This window comes from Carassius carassius, chromosome 3 (genome assembly GCF_963082965.1).
Source record: "Carassius carassius chromosome 3, fCarCar2.1, whole genome shotgun sequence".
NCBI classification, from domain to species: domain Eukaryota; kingdom Metazoa; phylum Chordata; class Actinopteri; order Cypriniformes; family Cyprinidae; genus Carassius; species Carassius carassius.
The window spans coordinates 10,235,585-10,256,078 of NC_081757.1; the positions used below are offsets into that span (position 1 = coordinate 10,235,585).

Genomic DNA, 20,494 nt, shown 5'->3' on the forward strand with positions numbered 1-20,494 from the left:
AAAAACAACATGTAAAGCATACACATATAATGTATATAGGCCCAAAAGAAAAAAATCAAGAAATGACTTTTTTATTGTTTATTCACTGAATGATTTTTAAACACTTACTGACAGCAAATATATCTGTACAGGCTTGTAATTTAAAAAACAAAAGACAAAACTTGAATTAGAGTTGCTCAGTGTGATTTATGTTTGGACACTGGTGGTGGGTGCAAGATTTAACCCATAGAACCCATGTCAAGTCCAAGAAAAGTATAATAAATGTTGAACTTTGTATAACTATAGTCTCATTCTAAACCATTGGCACATTTCTCTACATAAGCTGCGCCATAGAGAATTCTCCTCATAGGAAGGTGTGACTCACTAACTGACTCACACTGCACCAGAAGAAACGTGAACATCCTCATCCAGAGAAACCACCATATGTATCAGAACCACTCAACCACTCACGTCTTAAAAAAGGACACGCCTAAACCCTTGAGCCTACTTTCATATATGTATTTAAAAGATAATTCATTTTTGTAAAAACAATTGTAACCATTGTTGTAAAAAAATACCAAAACACCAAACAGATTTCTACAAACACAGACTATAAATGTTTTATATGAGTGTTTGAACGTGAAAGTGAGTATGGATACGAAACAGTAAACACAAAGTCTAAAGTTGGAATCTTTATTTGGCTTATTTTTTACATATACAGTTCATTTTATTACAATTATATATATACATATATATATATATATATATATATATATATATATATATATATATATATATATATATATATATATATATATATACACATATACATATATATATATTTATACAAAGATATTGACTAAAGTCAAGACTTAGTGCATGAATGGTGAAAACATGATGTCACTAGTGTGGCCTTGGCACATGTCCATTTCTCTTCTCCATCATTTATTTGTTGCTGCTGTCCAATTATCTGTTGCTCACTGATTACATGAGAATCAGCCGCCATGACATCACCTCATCTGCGCCAATACTGTGGATTTCAAACATGAAACATTAGTGTAAAAAGATAAAAAGAAGTGTGAACTTTAAGTCTGGAATATACTAGTATACGAGTATACTACAATATACTAGAATACGGGTTTAAAAATCTGAGCAGAAAAGTGTGCCTCATTTAACTTTTCACACTTCTAGCAATATGTATTCTTAAATCAGCTCGAAATATTCTGGAACTAGATGGAATCCAGACTGAAGCTTACAAAAACAGAATCGGTGTTGATCACATACAATGCAACTTTCTGAATGACCAAAAACTGATAACTGGCTTTCAATTATGGCAACTTGCATCAAGACTGCAAACTGGGGCAAAAACTGGGTAATCGTTGTGGGGTGTATTCAACAATTTTGCAGCACTGACCAAAAAAAAAAGACAAAATGAGGAAACATACACACCTGTGCAAATTTGTGTATCTGTTCAACCACTGCAGCAAACAGAGCACCTACGCTCTCATCAATCAGACTCTGCATATAATGCACCGCCTCCTCATCTGAGAGGTCCAATCGAAACTTGTCCTGAACCTGCAGCGGGCGAGTAAAGAATGAACAGCTGATTTTACCTCTGAGGTTTTGGAGACAAAATGTGAGGACCATACATACCTTTTTTACAGTTTTGTCAGGCTCCAGTGCAATGTCTGGAATATTTGCATCCACCATCAGAGAGAACAGATTCAGAATGAGATTTGAGTATCTGTATATGAAGAGAGAAAAAAAGTTTGGTTTTTATGATCTAGTCTACTGATATACAACATAAATGAAGTACACTACAATTCAAAAGTTTGGGGTCAGTAATGTTTTTGAAAAATAGTCTGTTATGCTTACCAAGGTAGCATTATATTTGATCAATAAGAGTTATGTTGTGAAATATTATTACAACTTAAAATAACTTCTCTATTTTAATATATTTTAAAATGTAATTTATTCCTAGGATGCAGCCAGTTACTCCAGTATTTTGTGTTGGATGAATTTTCATTTCTATTCTTCTAAAATGCTGATTTGGTGCTCAAGAAACATTTCATATTATTATCAATACTGACTGCCATTTTTGATCACTTTAATGCATCAATGCTGAAGTCAGACTCTGAACTATTAGTGTGTGTCTTCTGTTTGTAACTGACCTGCGCAGGTGCAGGAAGGCAGTGTAGCACTGTTTCCTGAACTCCTGGTATTGTTCACTCTGCATGCCCCCCATCCCCTCCACCATCTCCTTGCTCAGCTTCATGGGGGGTGGCAGGGGTTTAGGATCCCGACCCAAAATATATCCAAAATCTATATGAAACAGTTTCCCTGCAAGCCAGAGAGACAGATCAACATATCCAATCTGTTTTTATTTTCAGTGCTTGCACGTCATTCAAAATTGTGGTGCATTTATGCAAGGTACCAGTCTTTGTGAGAAGCAAGTTGTCTAGATGTCTGTCTCCCACCCCTAGGATGTATGTGATGACACAATAGCCCGCTGAAACATATATCGTGATTTAGTAAATTTTTTAAATACTAAAGAAATAATGAGCTAAATATAGTACTAATGGATCCAGAAACTGAGGCTCACCACAGCTTTTAACGTATGTGTCCATGACTTCAGAGCTGATGCCGTATGGCCCCTTATCATTCGGAGCATGCTTTCGGAAGAAACTCTGCATGGAGACATAGTTTACCAAGATAAATGCAAAGATATGGGACTTCATTCCTTTTTTATTTGAAATAATCTGGCAGTTCTTATTATGACCATGTAACACAGGGGTGTCCTCTGCTAGAAAGTTTCTAGTGATCCTGATATCCTTGATAAGCAGGTTCGGGAGTGTTTACTTAGGCTCAGATACAAACTTTGCAGGAATTTGATCTTCCAGGAGCAGTATTGGACAACTCCTAAAACACCTGCATTACCTGAATGTTGCCTTCGGTTGCCAAAACCTCAGCCACAGGTACTGACTGCACAAACTGCATAAAACCTGCAGACAAATCATAGAGTATGTGAATTGACTGGCCCGTGGGTTTGTTCTGCATGTAATAAGTGAATCAGCACTGACCATGTTTGGTGCTGGTCGCCAGAACTTTGTATGGAGTCAACTTTAGGTCCAAATTCTCTTTCCTCAGCAACTGTTTGAAATATTGAAAACAGTGAATGACTACTAAATATATATATATATATATATATCTATATGAAATAATCTGGCAGTTATATCTGGCAGTTATAGTATATATATATTTTTTTTTTGGTAGCTTTACATCAAATCAACAGACGTCTATGTAGAAAATTGGAGGTAATGAATTATATGAACTATGTGTTCTTTTGGTACTGTGTGATGAGATGTGATGACTTTAGACCTTGTCCATGAGTGAAATAATCTGCAGGATGAGCTGGTCCTGTCTCAGGTCATCTCCATGTTTGAAGATGACAGGATATTGCTCCCCATCCTCTGTCTTAAAGATGAGCTTTGCTGGCATCAGAGCACTCTGGAAGAGAGGAAAAACAGAAGTCAGGTGTGGAAGGATGCATGTGTGACTTAATGCAATGGATATAAAATGATGCACAACACCTTAAAGAGTGTTGCGGTCTCAGGTATGATGCCTTTGATGCGGATCTGTGGCTCCAGAGGAAGAGGGATGGACTCAATCTCTGACAGATTCACCTTCTCATTATCAGCCAGCAGGCCCTGTAATCGCTCCGTCTGTCAGAGACCGAAAGAACCAAATGATACAACTTCATGACTTCGCAAAAACAACCAACTGATGCCTCATTGTCTACAGCAGCTTTGAAAACTGATTCAGTGTTGCACACCTTTTTCTTGCGGTTTCCACTCTCTCTCTGAACAGCCTTCATGAGCTGCACTAGTCTGTCTACAAACGTCTGCTGGGCGGCCAGAAGGGAACGCATCACTCTCACACTCTTATCACCCTGGAAACAGATATGAACATCACATATTGTAAAAAAAAAAGTGGCAGATTTTAAATACAGGCTCTTCTTTTGAACTTTCTGTTCATAGAAGAATCGAAGAAAAATTACTTAATATATTCTTAATCCATCGGATATATGTTTTTTTGTTTTTGTATTTTAAAAAAAAAAAAAGATAAAACATATTTCACAGTTAAATTACTGTATGCAGCTGTTTTCAACACTGATAATAATGATACAATGTTTAATACATGTTTCTTGAGCACCAGATATTAGAATGATCTAAAGGATCGTGTGACACTGAATACTGGAGTAATGGCTGTAGAAAATTCAGCTTCATTTAAATTGTAATAATACTTCACAATATTTCTAGTCTTGGCAAGAATAACTTAATTCAAAAAAATATTTTAATTGAATCTTATGGACCACAATCTTATGTCCCCATACCGACTTTTGAAAATTAGTTTATGTTATCACATCACTTTGTTGTACTCGGTGTCTTTTCTAGGCATAGGCGAGCTAGGCGGTCAATTCTAATACACAAGATCAATGCATCCTTTATTAAACCACTTTGTCAAGTTTAATGCACCCTTACGGGGTGTTAAAACCACTAAATCACATAAACTTCTAACAGCACTTAAAGGGAGCAGCTACATTCACATAGAGGGCAGAGTGTCACATTATTTAAAGGGGAAGTTCACACGTTAATGAGTAACAAACAGTTAAGCAACTACATTGATTACTTTTATGCCACCGATCAGGCTTTTATATGTAGTTTGAGGAAACAAAGGGTTTTATAGGTTTGACTGAAATAATAATGCAATAACTGACACTTTAAATCAATGTTTCAGGCAACAACAAAACAACTGAACAAAGAACAGATAAATACAAAAAGTAGCCATTGATAATATCTAAACATGTATCCAAATCCAAATGTAATAAAATTAATATATGTGTGATTTATGTGCAATATCTTCGCTACTAGGGACTGTTACATAGGGCTATACAGGCAACACAATGATATTACAGCTAATAAAATGTGCAAAATGTTTATCTTAACAGTCAATAATGCATTCAGATACGTGGTACTCACAATGCCCTGAATTTCCTCAAATTAGTGTTGTTACTATGACAGCCAATTTGAATGTGACAAGAAATTGGTGTCTGAAAATAATATATAAATATAAATACATATAAAATCTGAGGGGTCGCCAATAGGGATTTCACATAGGTCATCAAATTGGCTAGAAACGGCCCTGGTTGTACTTCATGTGGGTGCAGAATGTGAATGTACCTTGAGCAGAGCCTGACTAAACCGCCTCATTACATTGAGGTACATGTCATGGGTTTTGGGGTCTCTCTGCTGTGTGTCCTGATCCTCACACTCCACAATTACATACCTGTAGTGTAAGACAATGTCCAAATATTTTCATATATAACTCTTTAGTATGGAGTCGGCAGCACTGGCACATTGTTGTAGATGCTGTAATTACAGAAGTGCAAAACATCTTGATCCATTCCTCACCAGTATAAATAGTTTGCCAGTGTAGAGTTCTTGCAGGCACGTGATATAAGGAAGGTGCACAGATCTTGCTGTGGAACACAGGTCACATACACTGTTACATAATCTTCACATCCACTGTGCATCTAAAATGAGTGGGATTTTTTTACTTACCTCTAGGTTCTCACCATCTGTTCCCTCTTTGCCTTTCTGCATGCTGGGCATCACAGTGACAGTCGAAGCCATCTGGGAACTAAAAAATAAATAACTGTAACCCTCACGATTTGTGATCCAACTACCTTTGAGGATTATACATTGAGATTTTGAAAGCTTTTGTAATTCTAAGCAATGTGATATATAAATGATTTGGAGAAAAAAACACTGCATTTGACACAGACGCACGTTCTTTAAGTATGTAGCTGACCTGTCCAGATCTGCTATTGTTGAGCTCTCTGTCAGAACCCCTTGACTGTCTCTCTTACTGGCAGGCTCCAGACTGCCCTGGATATCATTGAAGTTCTCATATTTCAATGCCTGCACCAGCTGGAGCAAATACATTAGCAGATCCTACAAGGATAATCAGAATTACATATATTTACAGAGGAATCAGTTGAACCTAAACATTAAAATTTTTAATGTTGTGTGTATTTAAGTATACTTAATAATGCTTATGGTTAATTTGATGCTCGGAAATCTTTTTACAAATGCTAATCATCTAAGCCACTGACAATCTAACACACACAAACACATAGAGTTGACCTCATCATCAGCCTGCTGCAGTCTGGCGACAGCGTAGCGTCTGACTGTGGGGTTGGTGAACTGAGAGGACAGCAGCTCTAAGGAATCCTCCACATCCATCGGCCGCCACTTTCCCAGCAGCTCCAAGGCCTGTTTGGCTTCCTGGGGCAGATCCCAGTTCACACACTTCAGGAACTTAGTCAAAGCCTAAAAACAAAATACAGTTAAACAGTAATATTATGACATATTATTACTACTTTCTATTTCATTACTCCAGTCTTCAACTGCCACATGATCCTCCTATTATTCTAATATGGTGATCTGGTGCTCAAAAAATGTTCTTGTCATTATCAATGTTGCAAACAGTTATTTTGTGGAAATCATGACGTCTGAAACCATGAAATAATTTGTTTTCTAACATTCTGTATGTTTTACTGTAACTTCTGTTCAATGTAATGTGTCGTAAAAGTATTACTGACCCCCAACTTTTGAATGTGCTCTGCTCACTCACCTTTTCTTGTGTGGTGAGGTAGTATCTAAACTTCCACACAAGGTCCTGTTCCTCAGAGCTCAGCTGCTTAGTGGGTGGGTAGCTTACTATAATCTGTGAAAGAAAAACAGTATTATAAAGACATCTGATAAGATTTCTTGTGTTCTTCTTTTTTTCTCTTTATCACTAACATTGAGTTGATCACGTGTGGCTGCATTAGGTTTGAGATCGTGGTCAGATGGTCCGCTGCGTAAACTGCGAGCCAGTTTATGATGCTTACTCTCCACAAGGTTCTCCTGCAACAGAATGCCAACACCATCAGTTACCAACTTAATTTTAAATGAAATTATTCTTTACATTATCAAGTGGCAACACAGATTCTCCAACCCATAAACCCAAGATAATGGACTTTTTTGTTGTTGTTGTTTTCAACTCACCATGCACATCTGAGGGTCGGGGACTTTCACAATATCTGCACTGGTTGGCAAAGGAGAGGATTCATCTGCATCCTGTAAATAGAGAGAGGCATAAAACCACTGAAACTTAACAAGGCTTTAACAAGTACTACATAAAGGAAGTTAAAGCTATTAGATGAAGACTACACTGCTTTGCAAAATCTTGATTATCACTAATTTATAGTCAACATAAAATGGCATCTACAACATATTTTAATTCTGTTACAACAAGAAAAAAAAACCTGGGACTTGTTTTTACTTTGTTTTAAGGCATTCCTGACTGCTAATTAAAATTCTAACTAAATTTTTATTACATATTACATTAACCAGAATTAAACTGATTGGCAAGATTGGCAAGATTTCTGAAAAGCTGCTTTCTCTACAGCAATAACCTTATTCAATGCCTTAATAGTTATTTGGCCAGTTAACATTAACACCACAGCCTAGTCAACTAAACAGTAGTTATTTAGAAGCAAGCAAGGCTAATACATTTTGTCTAAGCGTGCATTAACAGGGAAGTAAACGGAGTTATTTTGATTCAACATCGACTTAACAGCAAAAAAAAAGTAGAGAAAAAAGATAAACCTTTTCGTAATAAACAATGCTGTATTCTCGTTCACCGCTTTTGAAACGAGGGAATTCCACCATGAGGTACATGAAATTAGAGCTACGTTTCTCACTCTGTAGATAAAAAACAAATCAAGCTTTACACAGAGGTAGCACAAATTACACTGGCTCCATATCTTGACACTTTTTACCCCCAAACCACTCACCTCATTGATCATTTCAATCTCTCGGAAGGTCAAGCGATCCAGCCAGTCTACTTTAACCATGTGCCCCTGACGATGAGCTTTTGTTAGCTGAGAGAGACAGGGAGGCAAAGAAAGAGAGAAAAAAACTTAAAGAAAAAGACATGTTTGCAAGCCCAGTTACAATAAGACACAACGTTGTGTGCACAATCCTTTAGCCAATCATATGTCAGCGTGCAAAAGCACACAAAAAGCTCATTAGCCAAAGGACATTCGGGGGGGCCAGTGCAAAGTAAGTAGCACACCAAGATGACTCAGCCCTTTCAAAACAAACAGTTAGTTATAGTTAGTACAACAACACATCTCATCTAAAGGCCCGCAAGAGTCTAAGAGGACTTTGTTTAACCAGCCATACATGTGTTTTAGTGGCTAAACATAACGTCAATGACATTCATGATTATTTCAAGGAATGTTCTCACTTCAAAACAAGTTACACTTTATCAACGGTATCCATATCAAATCATTCTGACTTAAGAGAATTATATTTGACTTTTTACAAAACTTTGAATGAAAAAATTGTTGAGGTCAAGCAGCAAACATGTCAGTGAAAATAACATACTCATCCAATTTGTGAAAATCTGGGTCAAATTATGCAAGCTAAATATATACCCTGTCCTATATCTTGCCCACAAATATATGAGACAAGCCAAACTCATACACGCACGCGCACACATTCACACACATACATTCAGCATTCCTGTCCTGTTTTCTCTCATACTCACGTCACTAAGTATCTCCAGGTCTGGACCCTGGAACAGAGAGCAGTTAAAACATGTCCTTTGACAAAACACACACACACAAACAAGCACACTTCCTTGCAACAACAAACATTCTCAATTCTCATTCTTTCCACAAATTGGGTAATCTATAAACACAATCAGCATATCCATCTATCCCTCCCTGCCGTCACCCACTTTTCATTTAACATATCCCTCATGTACAGTAAATGTCCACAAGCATATTTCTCCAGTTTCTGTCTCAGCTGGGCTCCTCCGCTCCCCAATCCATCAACTGACCTTGGCCAGGCGGCCCATCTGGTCCTCTGCCAGAGTGCTGCTGGTCCTTCCTGGTGTACCAGTGGGCTCACTGCCATCGCCCTCCACACCCGGCCACACCTTCAGATCATGCATGCCCTGCCGGAACATTCTAGTAGACAGAGTGAGAGAGATGGAGATAGATAAGGGGGAAAATAAATGTATAAAAGTAGTGGTGTGCCAACATTAGTGGAAAATAATCTCTTTTGTGATAATAATCTCTTTCGTAAATAATTAATAAGACCTCACCTTTTATTTTAACAATCTGAATTAATTTGATATAATCACAGGTTAAAAAAATGATTAATGTTATCAAAAATTATCTTAATTATCTTAAATTATCCCACTATTAATATGGTTTTAATAAAATATGATGTGCTATGGATTATAATGGGAAATATACTTAATTACAAGAATTAATGTGTGACAAACTGCTAAATATTCTACATGATGATTGACCTGCTGGCTTGCTAGAGCTTGGTATTCATGTTTAAAATGATGAACTGCCTTTAGCAGCCTCCCTTCGCTCTTTCTCTCTGTCTTCTTAATTGTGAAGACATTTTTATTTTATTTTTTTTTATCTACAAAGTGTGCCGACAACACCATATCTGGTGTTATCTATATTAGATCTGATCAGGTACAGGTCATTAATTTCATTAGACATTCTAATTTTAAGTACATGGATATTTTGTACAACACTTTTAGAAGACAGAGTCATTACAGACAAAAAACAAACAAACTACCAACTAATTACTAATTCAGTGGATCAACCACTCACTAATGTGGATCGTAAAGCATCTACCTGGTAATACAACAAGGTTCAGGAACAGAGAGCAGCTAAGAGATTGTGAGTGATGCTGCGGAGCGGCAGGAAAACATGGAGCGGATTAGCGGAATCAGTGAATCTTTAACAAAGCGGGAACAGACCGCTTTGAGCTGGGGTGAAGGGGGGACTGGTGAGAGGGGCACCTCAGCCGATGAGGGGCAAAGGGGCAGTGCACAGCCCTGTTTCTGATTAACAAAATTGTAAACATTAGAAACTTACCCATATTTCCCAAAGAGGGTGACTGTAGTGCCCCCAACAGGCGTAGCTAGGCCGGGTCCATACACATCCCAAACTGTTAGAGTCACCTGGGCACTCTGAGGCAGGTCAGGGTACTTCACTGGCAGCCGAAGCCACTCGTTCCAGCTAAGGTGAAGAGAAGACAACAATAATGTGACAAAACATATGTGACTCAGTACAGTGAACAAATGAAATATTAAGGTATTAAAAAAAGGCCATATTTGTCATTTATTGTGGAAATATCCAAGTATGCGAGAGGATGATTGGGTACAAAAATATATGATACATACCCCAGCAAAGCATCTCTGATATATTTAGTTTTGTTTCTGGCTCTGATTCATAAGCATAAAGTGAGCCACTGTGTGACATACAGAGATTAACCACTGATAAATGAACGTACTTCCAGCGAGTGCTGAAGGCCTTGTAAGACGTTCGTACAGGCAGAGCGAGAGGCTTGCCCTCTGCAAACACTTGACAGGTGACGTACAGGTCGGAGCAGCTCTCCTGATAGAGTCCTGAGAATCGCAGCATGGGGTCCTCAAGCAGAGCTTTATAGCTCTTCTGCTCTCTCTTGCCCTCCAGACTGCCTCTGCAAAAGCAAACAGAGAGGAGATCACTCAGAACACAGCACAATGTCAAAACATTTGCTTCTGAAGAAAGGAATTTGCATAATGTACCTCTTTATTGGTGAGCAATTGTGCTAAAAGTCAGCAGAGTTACAAAACTATTTAATCAATGATTTCCTTGACTTTTCCATGACACTTTATATGTTCTGATATTGTTTTTAGGTTTTGGAAACACATCTCCAACGCTCACCAAGGATGCATTTATTTGAGCAATAATACTAAACAGTAATATTGTAAACTTGTCACCCATGACCACAAAACCAGTCAATAGCCAATGCATGCAATTAGCAATAGCCAACAATTCATTGTATGGGTCAAAATGATTGATTTTTCTTTTATGCCAAAAATCATTAGGATATTAAGTAAAGATCATATTCCATGAAGATATTTTGTACATTTTCTACTGTATATATACATAAAAATGTAATTTTTGATTAGTAAACACATTGCTAAGAAATTCACTAGGACCACTTTAGAGGCGATTTTCACAATATTTAGATTGGTTTTTTTCTTGCACCCTCAGATTACAGATTTTCAAATAGTTGCATCCCAGACAAATATTGTCCTAACAATATATATTAATTCAAAAGCTTATTTGTTCTCTTTCAGATTATGTATACATTTTATATATTTCAAAATTTAATTTAATTTAAGCCTATGAATTTTCAGCAGCCCCTTCTCCAGTCTTCAGTTTAGTGTCACATAATGATATAATGATCTGTTGTTCAAGAAAATGTTCTTATTATCACAGCTGAAAAAAAAGTTGTGCTGCTTAATATTTTTGTAGAAACTGCGCTTTTTCAAGATTCTTTAATGAACACAGCATTTATTTAAACTAGAATGGGTTTTTTATTTACCAGTTATAAATTTAATGCACTTTTTTAAAATAAAATCGTCCTGAGCACAAACTTGTAAATGGTAGTGTAAATCTATGGGAACGTGTGTGTTGTTGAGGTGTCCAGAGCTCAAGACGCTTGTTCACAACTAGTGTTCGCGTACGCATATTTGATGCAGGAAAAATACACACTAATTATACAAACAAGTTCTTTAAAACTGTTCTTAAACAGAGGGCCACATTTTTATTCATTTTTTTTACTACATGTCCTTTTCAACAGGGCCTTGCACAGACATTTTGAGGGACAGTGGCCCAAACCAAAAAAATGGGCACAAGGAGGGTGGGTCCTTGTTAATAGAAATTATCCAGTTGTTACAAATATACAATAAAAAAGAGAAGATAGCACACTCTGTAATAGTTGACTTTATTATAGATGTTTTGATCAGAGTGGGCTCTCCCTCACTCTCTGAGCCTGCTTTGGTCTCATCTTCAATGGAAGCAGGGGAGAGTGGGGTAAGTTGAGCCACTGGGTAAGTTGACCCACCCCTTGTATCTTGGCAACACCCATCATTTCTGCCAGATTGGGAAAAGAGAAACACACTGGAAGAATGGAAGGCACCACGGTCGTAGCCAGGGTTTGAAAATAAGTGAGGTCTGGTTGCGAATTGTGCTATAATAACCCCACTCTGACATGATAAAATGTCAGATGGTCATTTTACACCCAGATGGTGCATCTTACCCCTAACCCAGGGCAAACTGAGCCAAGGGCACAATTTTTATAATAAGCCATATTTTTAGAACCCTTTCTCATAGATACATTCTGATCATTTATTAGTATTAGACATTTAACTGAATATTTATTTTTATAGCATAAATCTATATTATATACTAATAAACATCCAAGAAGGTGAAGTCGTTATTACTACACATGGAGACAGGCAGCTCTTCTTCATGCATTTGGTTTTATCAGTCACTGTCCTGTGATGAGCTCTTGCGCAAGTTAGTTTACTGACACAACGGGACCGCTTCCTTCTGTTCATCTAAACCACGTAATGCAACGCAACACACACAGTGAAAATAAACTGATTTCGTTATGACAAACACTCGTGGGTCAGAAGAATAATTTATGATCTTTGTTTATGATCCACGCGTACAGGGACAGAGACTCATTAAGATCGAGGGCAGAAGGAGAATGATGTCAATAGACTGATGAAAGCCCTAAAACACAAAAGCTCTCGCTGGACTCGTGTTAATTCTTTTGACTCACAGTGTTGCCATGCTCGCTTTGGTAAACACCGCAAAAACAACGATTCGACATCATGCAAGGAAGATTTCTCTTTATATTTGAAATAAAAGTGCAATACATTTTGTACTCGAAATAAATCGATTATAAATCACATAAATCGATCCATATGATAGACATAGCAAGTACGTGTCTTCGAGCAGTGTACTGTTATTTAGCCTCTGTTGACATTTTGCTTGCTTGACAGTTCTGGAATCAAAACAATGACTAAGGTCCAAAAACATACTCACATTTTCAGTTGGACGTTTATGTCCAGATCGCAACTATACAGATAGTTAAATTTGTCTGTTTCCATCTTCAGTAATCGAAGTGTTATGAAAAACCGTAGTGAATGGAACAAAACAGATATAAAATAATAAATGCAGATTTATCATGCGATGGGAGATAACTACTGCAGGGCCTCTAGCAAAGACCTGCACTGGATCTGCTGGAGCTTATGCTTTTCGTTGCACTTTATATTCTCGGTCTGATTAATGAAAACCAGTATGGCTGATCAAAAATACTATCGGTCTTAATTTAAGACAATAATATTGCTGTAAAAAGCATCTGCCAGGGCTTCATCGGATCCGCTTTTAAAAAGGAAAACATTATAACCAGACGTAAATAATCGATGTCGAATCATTCGATAGCCGCAGCGACTTGAATGGAGTGAACAGATCTGAAATGGCTTCTTTGGTCTGGTGGATCCCGGTGGCTTCCTGTTTGGTTGAAGAACGGAAAGTAATAGAGGACACATTTCGTAAGGCGTTTAAAGGTCCTCTTGAATTGCATGTTAGTTGTACATTGAGTACAATTGTTTTAAAGTTTCTGAGTTTAAACAAAATTAAGGTATATCTCTGTAAATCATATATTTGCTGAAACATTTGATTTAGTTTCATTTATTTAAATCTTACATTTATTTAATTATGTCCTGTATTTCAGAAATCCCCCAAAAATTGAAAATTAAAAACTATGATTTTAATCTGTTTGAAATCTATTTAAATTGCAATCCATTGTGGTCTCTATGTATTAAGAAATTGCCAAAGAGAGAGAGAGAGAGAGAGAGAGAGAGAGAGAGAGAGAGAGAGAAAATAGCAATTGTTTAAACATTGCTCTTAACCCTAGTTGTGATTGTTGGATCTGCTGTGAAACCAGCAGGTTATGTCTGCTGATATATCTGCTGATTGGCTTCATCACTCTGTCTCCTCTCCACCAGTAAGCTGGTGTGTGGTGGGTGTTCTGGCGCAATATGACTGCCGTCGCATCATCCAGGTGGATGCTGCACACTGGTGGTGGATGAGGAGATACCCCCTGACAGTGTAAAGCACTTTACCTTGAAAAGCACTATATAAATGTAAGGAATTATTATTATTGTTAATTATGTGCATTGTCAGCCATTCTCCACAGCAGGTGGACAAGTCATTTGCAATTGCTGTCCATCTTTTGGGTGCATGAACATAATATTCTCCAAGTATGTTATCCAATGAACATTTTATTGGTGGGTTTGTGTATACAGGCATCTCAATAGGTTATATTTCCTAAAAACCTTAACTCTTTTCACACAAGTGTGTTTTTTGCCCTCGTTTGTGAGGGCAGAAAAAGAACCAAGCCAATAAAAAAATTTGAGAAAACAAGCTGTTCTTGCTTTTAATTTACATTCACTGGCAGCTTGGCATTCGATCACTCACATCCTAAATCTTAGTGCAACTTTGGGTCCCCCCTGCACATTAGTGTGTGGTTATATAATAAATGGTGATGAGTCAGACTGCACAACAGAACAGGACTGCAGTCCATTACGTCCTCCGCTGGGGACTCCAGCTGTTAAAGAGGATAAGGCTCATTGCCACCCCTCATGTGTTCCGAACACTCACAGAGGGGGCTCTGCTTCCTTGCTCCCAAGTTTAAAGCCACATTCCTTTGAGTTGAAGCCAAAGGGCAGCTGCACACTTGGGATGATGAAGGTTTCCAATGGCTAGACCTTACCAGGCCTGAACTTGTATATTCAGGAATTGCTTATGGTCCATCAATAATTGCTTATATGATGGATTAAATGTTTGCAGCTAAATAGCACACTAAAAGGGGTTCTTTGGCTTGTAATGATGGGGAACCACTTCAAGTGCTATCTAGCTTCTATCTTTAAAGGTGCTTTACAGCATCTTAGTCAAATAGTGTTACTGTATGTAGAACCATAAGAGGAGCCCCATTCTCCTCCTTACATTTTAGATATGTAACTACACTCTCATGTGTTTGCTATGATGAATGGGAATTTATTTCAATGGCAAAAGCTGTTTTGAATCCCTTTTATGCTTTTTTGAGGTCAGAAAGTTTCATGAGAGGGCCCTGGAATAGGGGGCCTTGGGGGCAAAAACGGTTGAGAGCCACATTATCTTCAGGAAATACACTTTATTTTGATTTCATTTTTATTCGTTTCCCCAACTAAAAGACTAAAATAGAGGTAGAGAACTATACAGGGACTTAACAGGTTATTTGTATGGCATTGGTGCTATAAAGGACCTTAAAAACTCCAAAGAACCCCCTGAAGGACCTATTTGTGTGTGTGTGTGTGTGTGTGTGTGTGTGTGTGTGTGTGTGTGTGTGTGTGTGTGTGTGTGTGTGTGTGTGTGTGTGTGATCAATCTGAATGATGTGCATTGCATTTTTGTATTCATTTTTATTTTTAATAAAATGGATAGGCAAGTCTAAATTCATTGTATCCTGTAACCTAAAATGCCTCCATAGAATAAAGATTGATTGAAATTTAGTTTAAAAAAACTAAACTATAATGGTCATAATACAGTATAACAGGTCAAATACCTTTTTCTTATAACAAAAATAACTGAACATTTAAATACAATAAAGCAGAATATATATACATGTATAAAGTTAAAAGTTTTACACAGATTCAAGTGCAAAAGAACTATAAAGACCCATAGGTATCACTTTACAATAAGACCTCATTAGTTAATGTTACGCCCCGTCTAGGGATAATGGACACAACTTGAAAAGAGAAAGACTAAGTGGGGATTATTTTGAGGGTTTTTAATGGAACCAAACAAAAATACAACCATCAAAATAAATAAATAGGGAATTTCCTTCAGGAGTTGACAAGGCCAAAATAATAAACAAAACTTCTTTATTTTAAAACCTCTTTCCTAAACCCTAATCAAAATAAAATAAAATAAAATAAAAGTACAATATTTTAACCTAACTCCCTAACCAAAACAGAGATCAAAAAGGTTACAATAAACAACTAACAACTAACAATAAACCTTAGTTAATGCAGTAACATTTACAAAGAGCAATAGCTACTTATGCTACATAAGTTATTAATCTTTGTTAAAAAAAAAAACAAGTCTTAGTTCATGTTAGCTATAATAATACAGTTGCAACTTTAGATTTTAACAACGTGTTATTAAATATTGGAATACCTAAGATTAATGAATGTTCAGAAGAATTTTTTTATTGGCAGTTTATGATTAATTAATTAACTAATGTTAACTATTGAAGGCTAATTTAAAGTGTGAATTAACAATAAAAAATCAAAACACTTTTTAAACAATATCTAGGGCATGTTATAGCACAGATTAAAATGATAAAAAAAGTTTAAAAATAAATAGCTTATTAAGTCTAAATACTTAAGTGATGAACATCATAGTGAATACACAAATCTGAATGGCTATTTACAATTATTTAAATATTTTTTAGAAAGTAGTGCAGCTGCTTTATTTATGGGGTTTCCAGGGTAAGGGCTGTATTTTCTGCAGTGTAGCGCCATCTGCTGTCATAGAGTGAATGTGCTTTCATCATTGATTACCAAAGAGTGGTACTTGTAAAGCAGGGGAACTTAGAATTTTTTTTTAAAGGTGACATTTTAAATGTGTAACAACAAAAGTGCTGGAATTTTTAGTAGTGTAATTTTTCAACAAAGCATTGTTTTTAACTGTGCTAAAGAAATAAATGTGATTCAACATGTTAATGAATTCAGATAATTATTATTACTTATTTAAAAATTGTTCCTTAAAAAAACACACAAAATAATATGTTTTCCCCATTTTTGTGGATGACACATGTAACCCATCTTTGTTCATATTTCAGTCATTTTCTCAGAAATAAAACTCTCTTACGTATTTCCTAAAATTCTGTTCTGGGTAAATAATCTTTTCCTAGAACTGTATTACAGATTGGCTACATAAGACACAGGTTGGGAAACAGTGAGATAGGTTACCTAAGGTTTACCATTAAATCAGAAAATGTGCTGCCAAAAATCAAGTGTACCTGTTGAATAGACTTATTCATAACCGCACTTTTAGTTACTTCTTCCATTTAACGACAATAACCAAAGATTAATTGACAACCAAAAATTGTGAACTTCTGCCCGTTGGCCTTTTGGCACATTTTCTGCTCCTATTGGACACAAATCATGTCCTATGAGGTGGAAATGTTTAAATACGACACCAGTTCTAACGTTGGTCAGAATGCACGGCCAGAGCAGAGGAGAGACTGTGAGTCACTTTGTCCAAACTGAGGCGCTAGTCAGTGCCATAGAGCAGTAGTACAACATGCAGTACACAGGGAGGAGCTTTCAACACCTTTCAGACTACTGTGGGGTGACACAGACGTGAATGCTACAAACAGACTTTGTGGTACCCCAGGGCCTCCTTGGAAAACGGCTGTTTCTTCTATCGCAATTTTTTCCATCTTGATAGCAAAGATGACGAGAGATGAGCTAATGTGCAAACGAGTATGTAATGTTTGGTTCTGGCTCAAAGAGCGTTACCTTCTCGGCATCCGCTCAAAGCCTTATCCCTCACACTCAACACCTACCTAGGATCCTTCCTTAACAACAAAAAAACAGTTAAGAAATACATCTTCATCTTCTCTGGTCATAAACACACACCTGCAGCGGTAGGGCAATAAAGGTCCAATTTTGCCTTTATGAGCTTCGTCCTGCTCATGAACATCTTCAGCTGGACCAGACCCACGTGAGGTCACCATGACATCATCAGCATGAGTTCAGTCCAAAGAAGCAGACCAGGGTCACAGGAACCTGAAGACAGTTGTGATGGAGGCCTGTGTTTATGTGTTTGAAGATCACCTAGTAACTATTTAGGGATGTTGAGAACCACCAGCTGACATCTGACAAAAAAAATTAATGTTATCTTATCAGATGCATCCACTACAACCCAGATGAAAACTGCTGTATAAAAAAATAATATATTTAAAATATATTTATTTTATACTAAGTATAGTTCTGTCATGAAAACTCAGATAGTTTAGCATGGTAATGTACATGACAATGTTAATGTGTTTGGTCTTGGCAGAATAGATCTGCTACGCTGCTGCTGTGGCAGAGCGGGTACAGAGACTTGCTACAGCCAATACATCCACAACATGCTGCTGTGAGCATGTAAGAAATACTGCTGCTGCACATATAACATGAAATAACCCCCATATAGCATACATGAATCACCCTGTAGCAGATCTATACAGGTGGAGCTGGGGAAAGTGGAGGATTTCTGACGCAATCTGCAACTGCTACGGCAAGCACTAGTCATATTTTTGAATGTTGAGCAGTGAGCTCATTGGCTACTGATACAAAAGAGAACCAGTCAGCTGTGCCATGTGATAATGATGTCATTATGTCAGATTGAGTTAGACCTATTGGACTGCGCCATCTAGAGATTCATGCCAGAATTTTGTATTTCAAATCTATCAACATATTAACTGACATATCACTTGAGACATACTGATATAAAAATTATAATTAAACTTTATTTGGAAAACTACTTGTGCACAATGCACATTTCTTAATATTAAGCCTAAATGTGTTTTAATGTAATTTCTGATTAGTTGAGAATCATATGACCTTTGAATAATATCAGTCTGTAAATGCAAGATATTTAAAGTATACCTGAAGTATACTTGTAATAGTTCCACTTTAGCACAATCAGTAGTAACTTCAGCATTATTTCTGCACAATTAAAATCCAGGTTTGATAAAGGCCCGCCTTCCAAAAAAGGAAATGTGATGTGATATAAGCCGGTTCCAGAGCCCGAGAATATTGAGCAAGAGGATTGCGCAGAACCTTTGCACGCACAGATATTACAAGACATACTAGAGTGGTAACTTATTGTTATTTTCTGGTTATTGTTGTTTTCTTTTTTTCTTTTTTTTGGCTTAATCACATTTTAGATTTACATACATTTTTATGATTTTGGGGGGAAAAAACTGGGCATGATGGAAAGTTTTATACTTTTTATCTCAGCACCATCAAATTAGGTGAAATTAGGCCTGTTATCTTTAATTGGCAACTCGTGTTATCCGTATTTGTTCAGCATGCTGTCTCGCGTCAACCTTTTGCTTTTTCTTGCTCTCTAGCTCTCTTCCCCACCTCTCTTAGTCATCCCAGGATGTGTCAGAATTTCTATAGTTTTTCAAGGTCATGCCCAGTGGAGCGGAGAATGGCAATCACCGGAGAGAAAGAGCAAGTGGTGCCAAGCCACAGCTTTTTCCTCTGCACACCCCCTAACTAACCTGCCCCCACGCCAGAAACACACCTCAGGTAGGGGGTAAACCACTCCTCACACCCGTCCCCGTGAACGCAAGGGGGTATAAATGGAGGTGTGAAAGAGGGGAGAGAACAATTCAGAGGGCGATCAAACAACTCAGATGGATCCCAAGGTGTCCCATGGTGTGATGATGATCTTCATGGCCTCTTTGGTGTGGATGAAATGTTCAGCAGCACCAATGGAGTGCCACTTCAACTCTCAAGGTGAGACCAGGTGTCCTGTCTCATGATATTTACTCTAAATCCATTTTATTTGGAGAGCACTTGTTGATCAGGCACTCTCAGGACTTGATCTTCAGTGTGTTTGATGTCTCTTTTCACAGCTCTGTGTGAGTATAATGGGAAGCAGTACTCTATGGGAGAGAGCTGGATGGAGCAGGGCTGTGTGCAGTGCACCTGCCTGCACCCTGTGGGAGTGGGATGCTGTGAAACGTAAGAGTCGTAACATCTTGCATTAATTTCTCTGTTGGATAAAAAAGAAAAGAACCCAATGAATGGGAATCTTGAGATTTTTCTGTTATATTTTGGTACACTGAAACTGAAATTAAACTCTTGAAAATAAAGGTTTTTGATTGGCAGTGATGGTTCCATGAAGGACCTTTAAGAAACCATAGAACCTTTCCATTGCACAAAGGTATAATTATAATATAAAAAGCTTCTTTAGATTATTAAAATGTTTATTATACATAGTTCCTTTAAGAACTGTTCACTGAAAGTTCTTAAATTCTTCTGCAGCATCGCTGTGAAAACCCCTTATTTTGGCAAATGTACTTGTTCCTTCACGCAATGCAGTTAATTTAAATCAATTGCTTGATTACAGTGTGCATCGGCCTGTGGACTTTCCTCCCTGGTGTGAAGTTCGGGTTGAATCTCTGACTTGCCAGGTCACACTGGTGATGACCTCTGATCCTCGCCTGCCCTGCATTCCCGGAGAAGAGAACAATATTGATCCAAGACATGGAGAACTCAACATGAAACTAGGTTAGCATGGAGGAAGTCTTCAATCCACAATTCACCTGCCTGTCACCTAACATCTGTCTCACTATTGCGTGAGATGCAATATTACTTCTATAGCACTTGTATTCTCAAAGCATAACCATTACCATTTAAGTTCTCAGTTTAAAGGAAAATAGGATGTGGTTTGACGTATAGCATGTAGAAGAGGAAAG

General features: G+C 37.4%; 1 protein-coding gene across 2 annotated transcripts; it reads right to left on the reverse strand.

Annotated features, from left to right (window-relative positions):
• Window positions 1–826: 826 nt before the first annotated feature.
• Window positions 827–13,427, reverse strand: LOC132118484 (phosphatidylinositol 3-kinase catalytic subunit type 3). 2 transcript variants are annotated; one of them, XM_059528348.1, is made up of 26 exons: window positions 13,010–13,427; window positions 10,416–10,604; window positions 9,998–10,141; window positions 8,935–9,064; window positions 8,641–8,667; window positions 7,883–7,969; window positions 7,695–7,790; window positions 7,092–7,163; window positions 6,846–6,950; window positions 6,676–6,768; window positions 6,186–6,371; window positions 5,851–5,993; window positions 5,601–5,679; window positions 5,451–5,518; window positions 5,220–5,325; window positions 3,812–3,928; window positions 3,570–3,701; window positions 3,358–3,486; window positions 3,060–3,129; window positions 2,917–2,981; window positions 2,582–2,666; window positions 2,414–2,488; window positions 2,151–2,319; window positions 1,633–1,723; window positions 1,429–1,554; window positions 827–1,009 (listed from the first exon to the last, which is right to left on the reverse strand). In XM_059528348.1, the coding sequence occupies exons 1-26, from the start codon at window positions 13,072–13,074 to the stop codon at window positions 995–997; spliced, it is 2,664 nt and encodes an 887-aa protein (XP_059384331.1). In that variant the 5' UTR covers window positions 13,075–13,427; the 3' UTR covers window positions 827–994. The 2 variants fall into 2 exon arrangements, with proteins under 2 accessions (XP_059384331.1, XP_059384340.1); XM_059528357.1 differs by lacking the exon at window positions 8,641–8,667 and having other exon boundaries at window positions 13,010–13,426.
• Window positions 13,428–20,494: the final 7,067 nt, after the last annotated feature.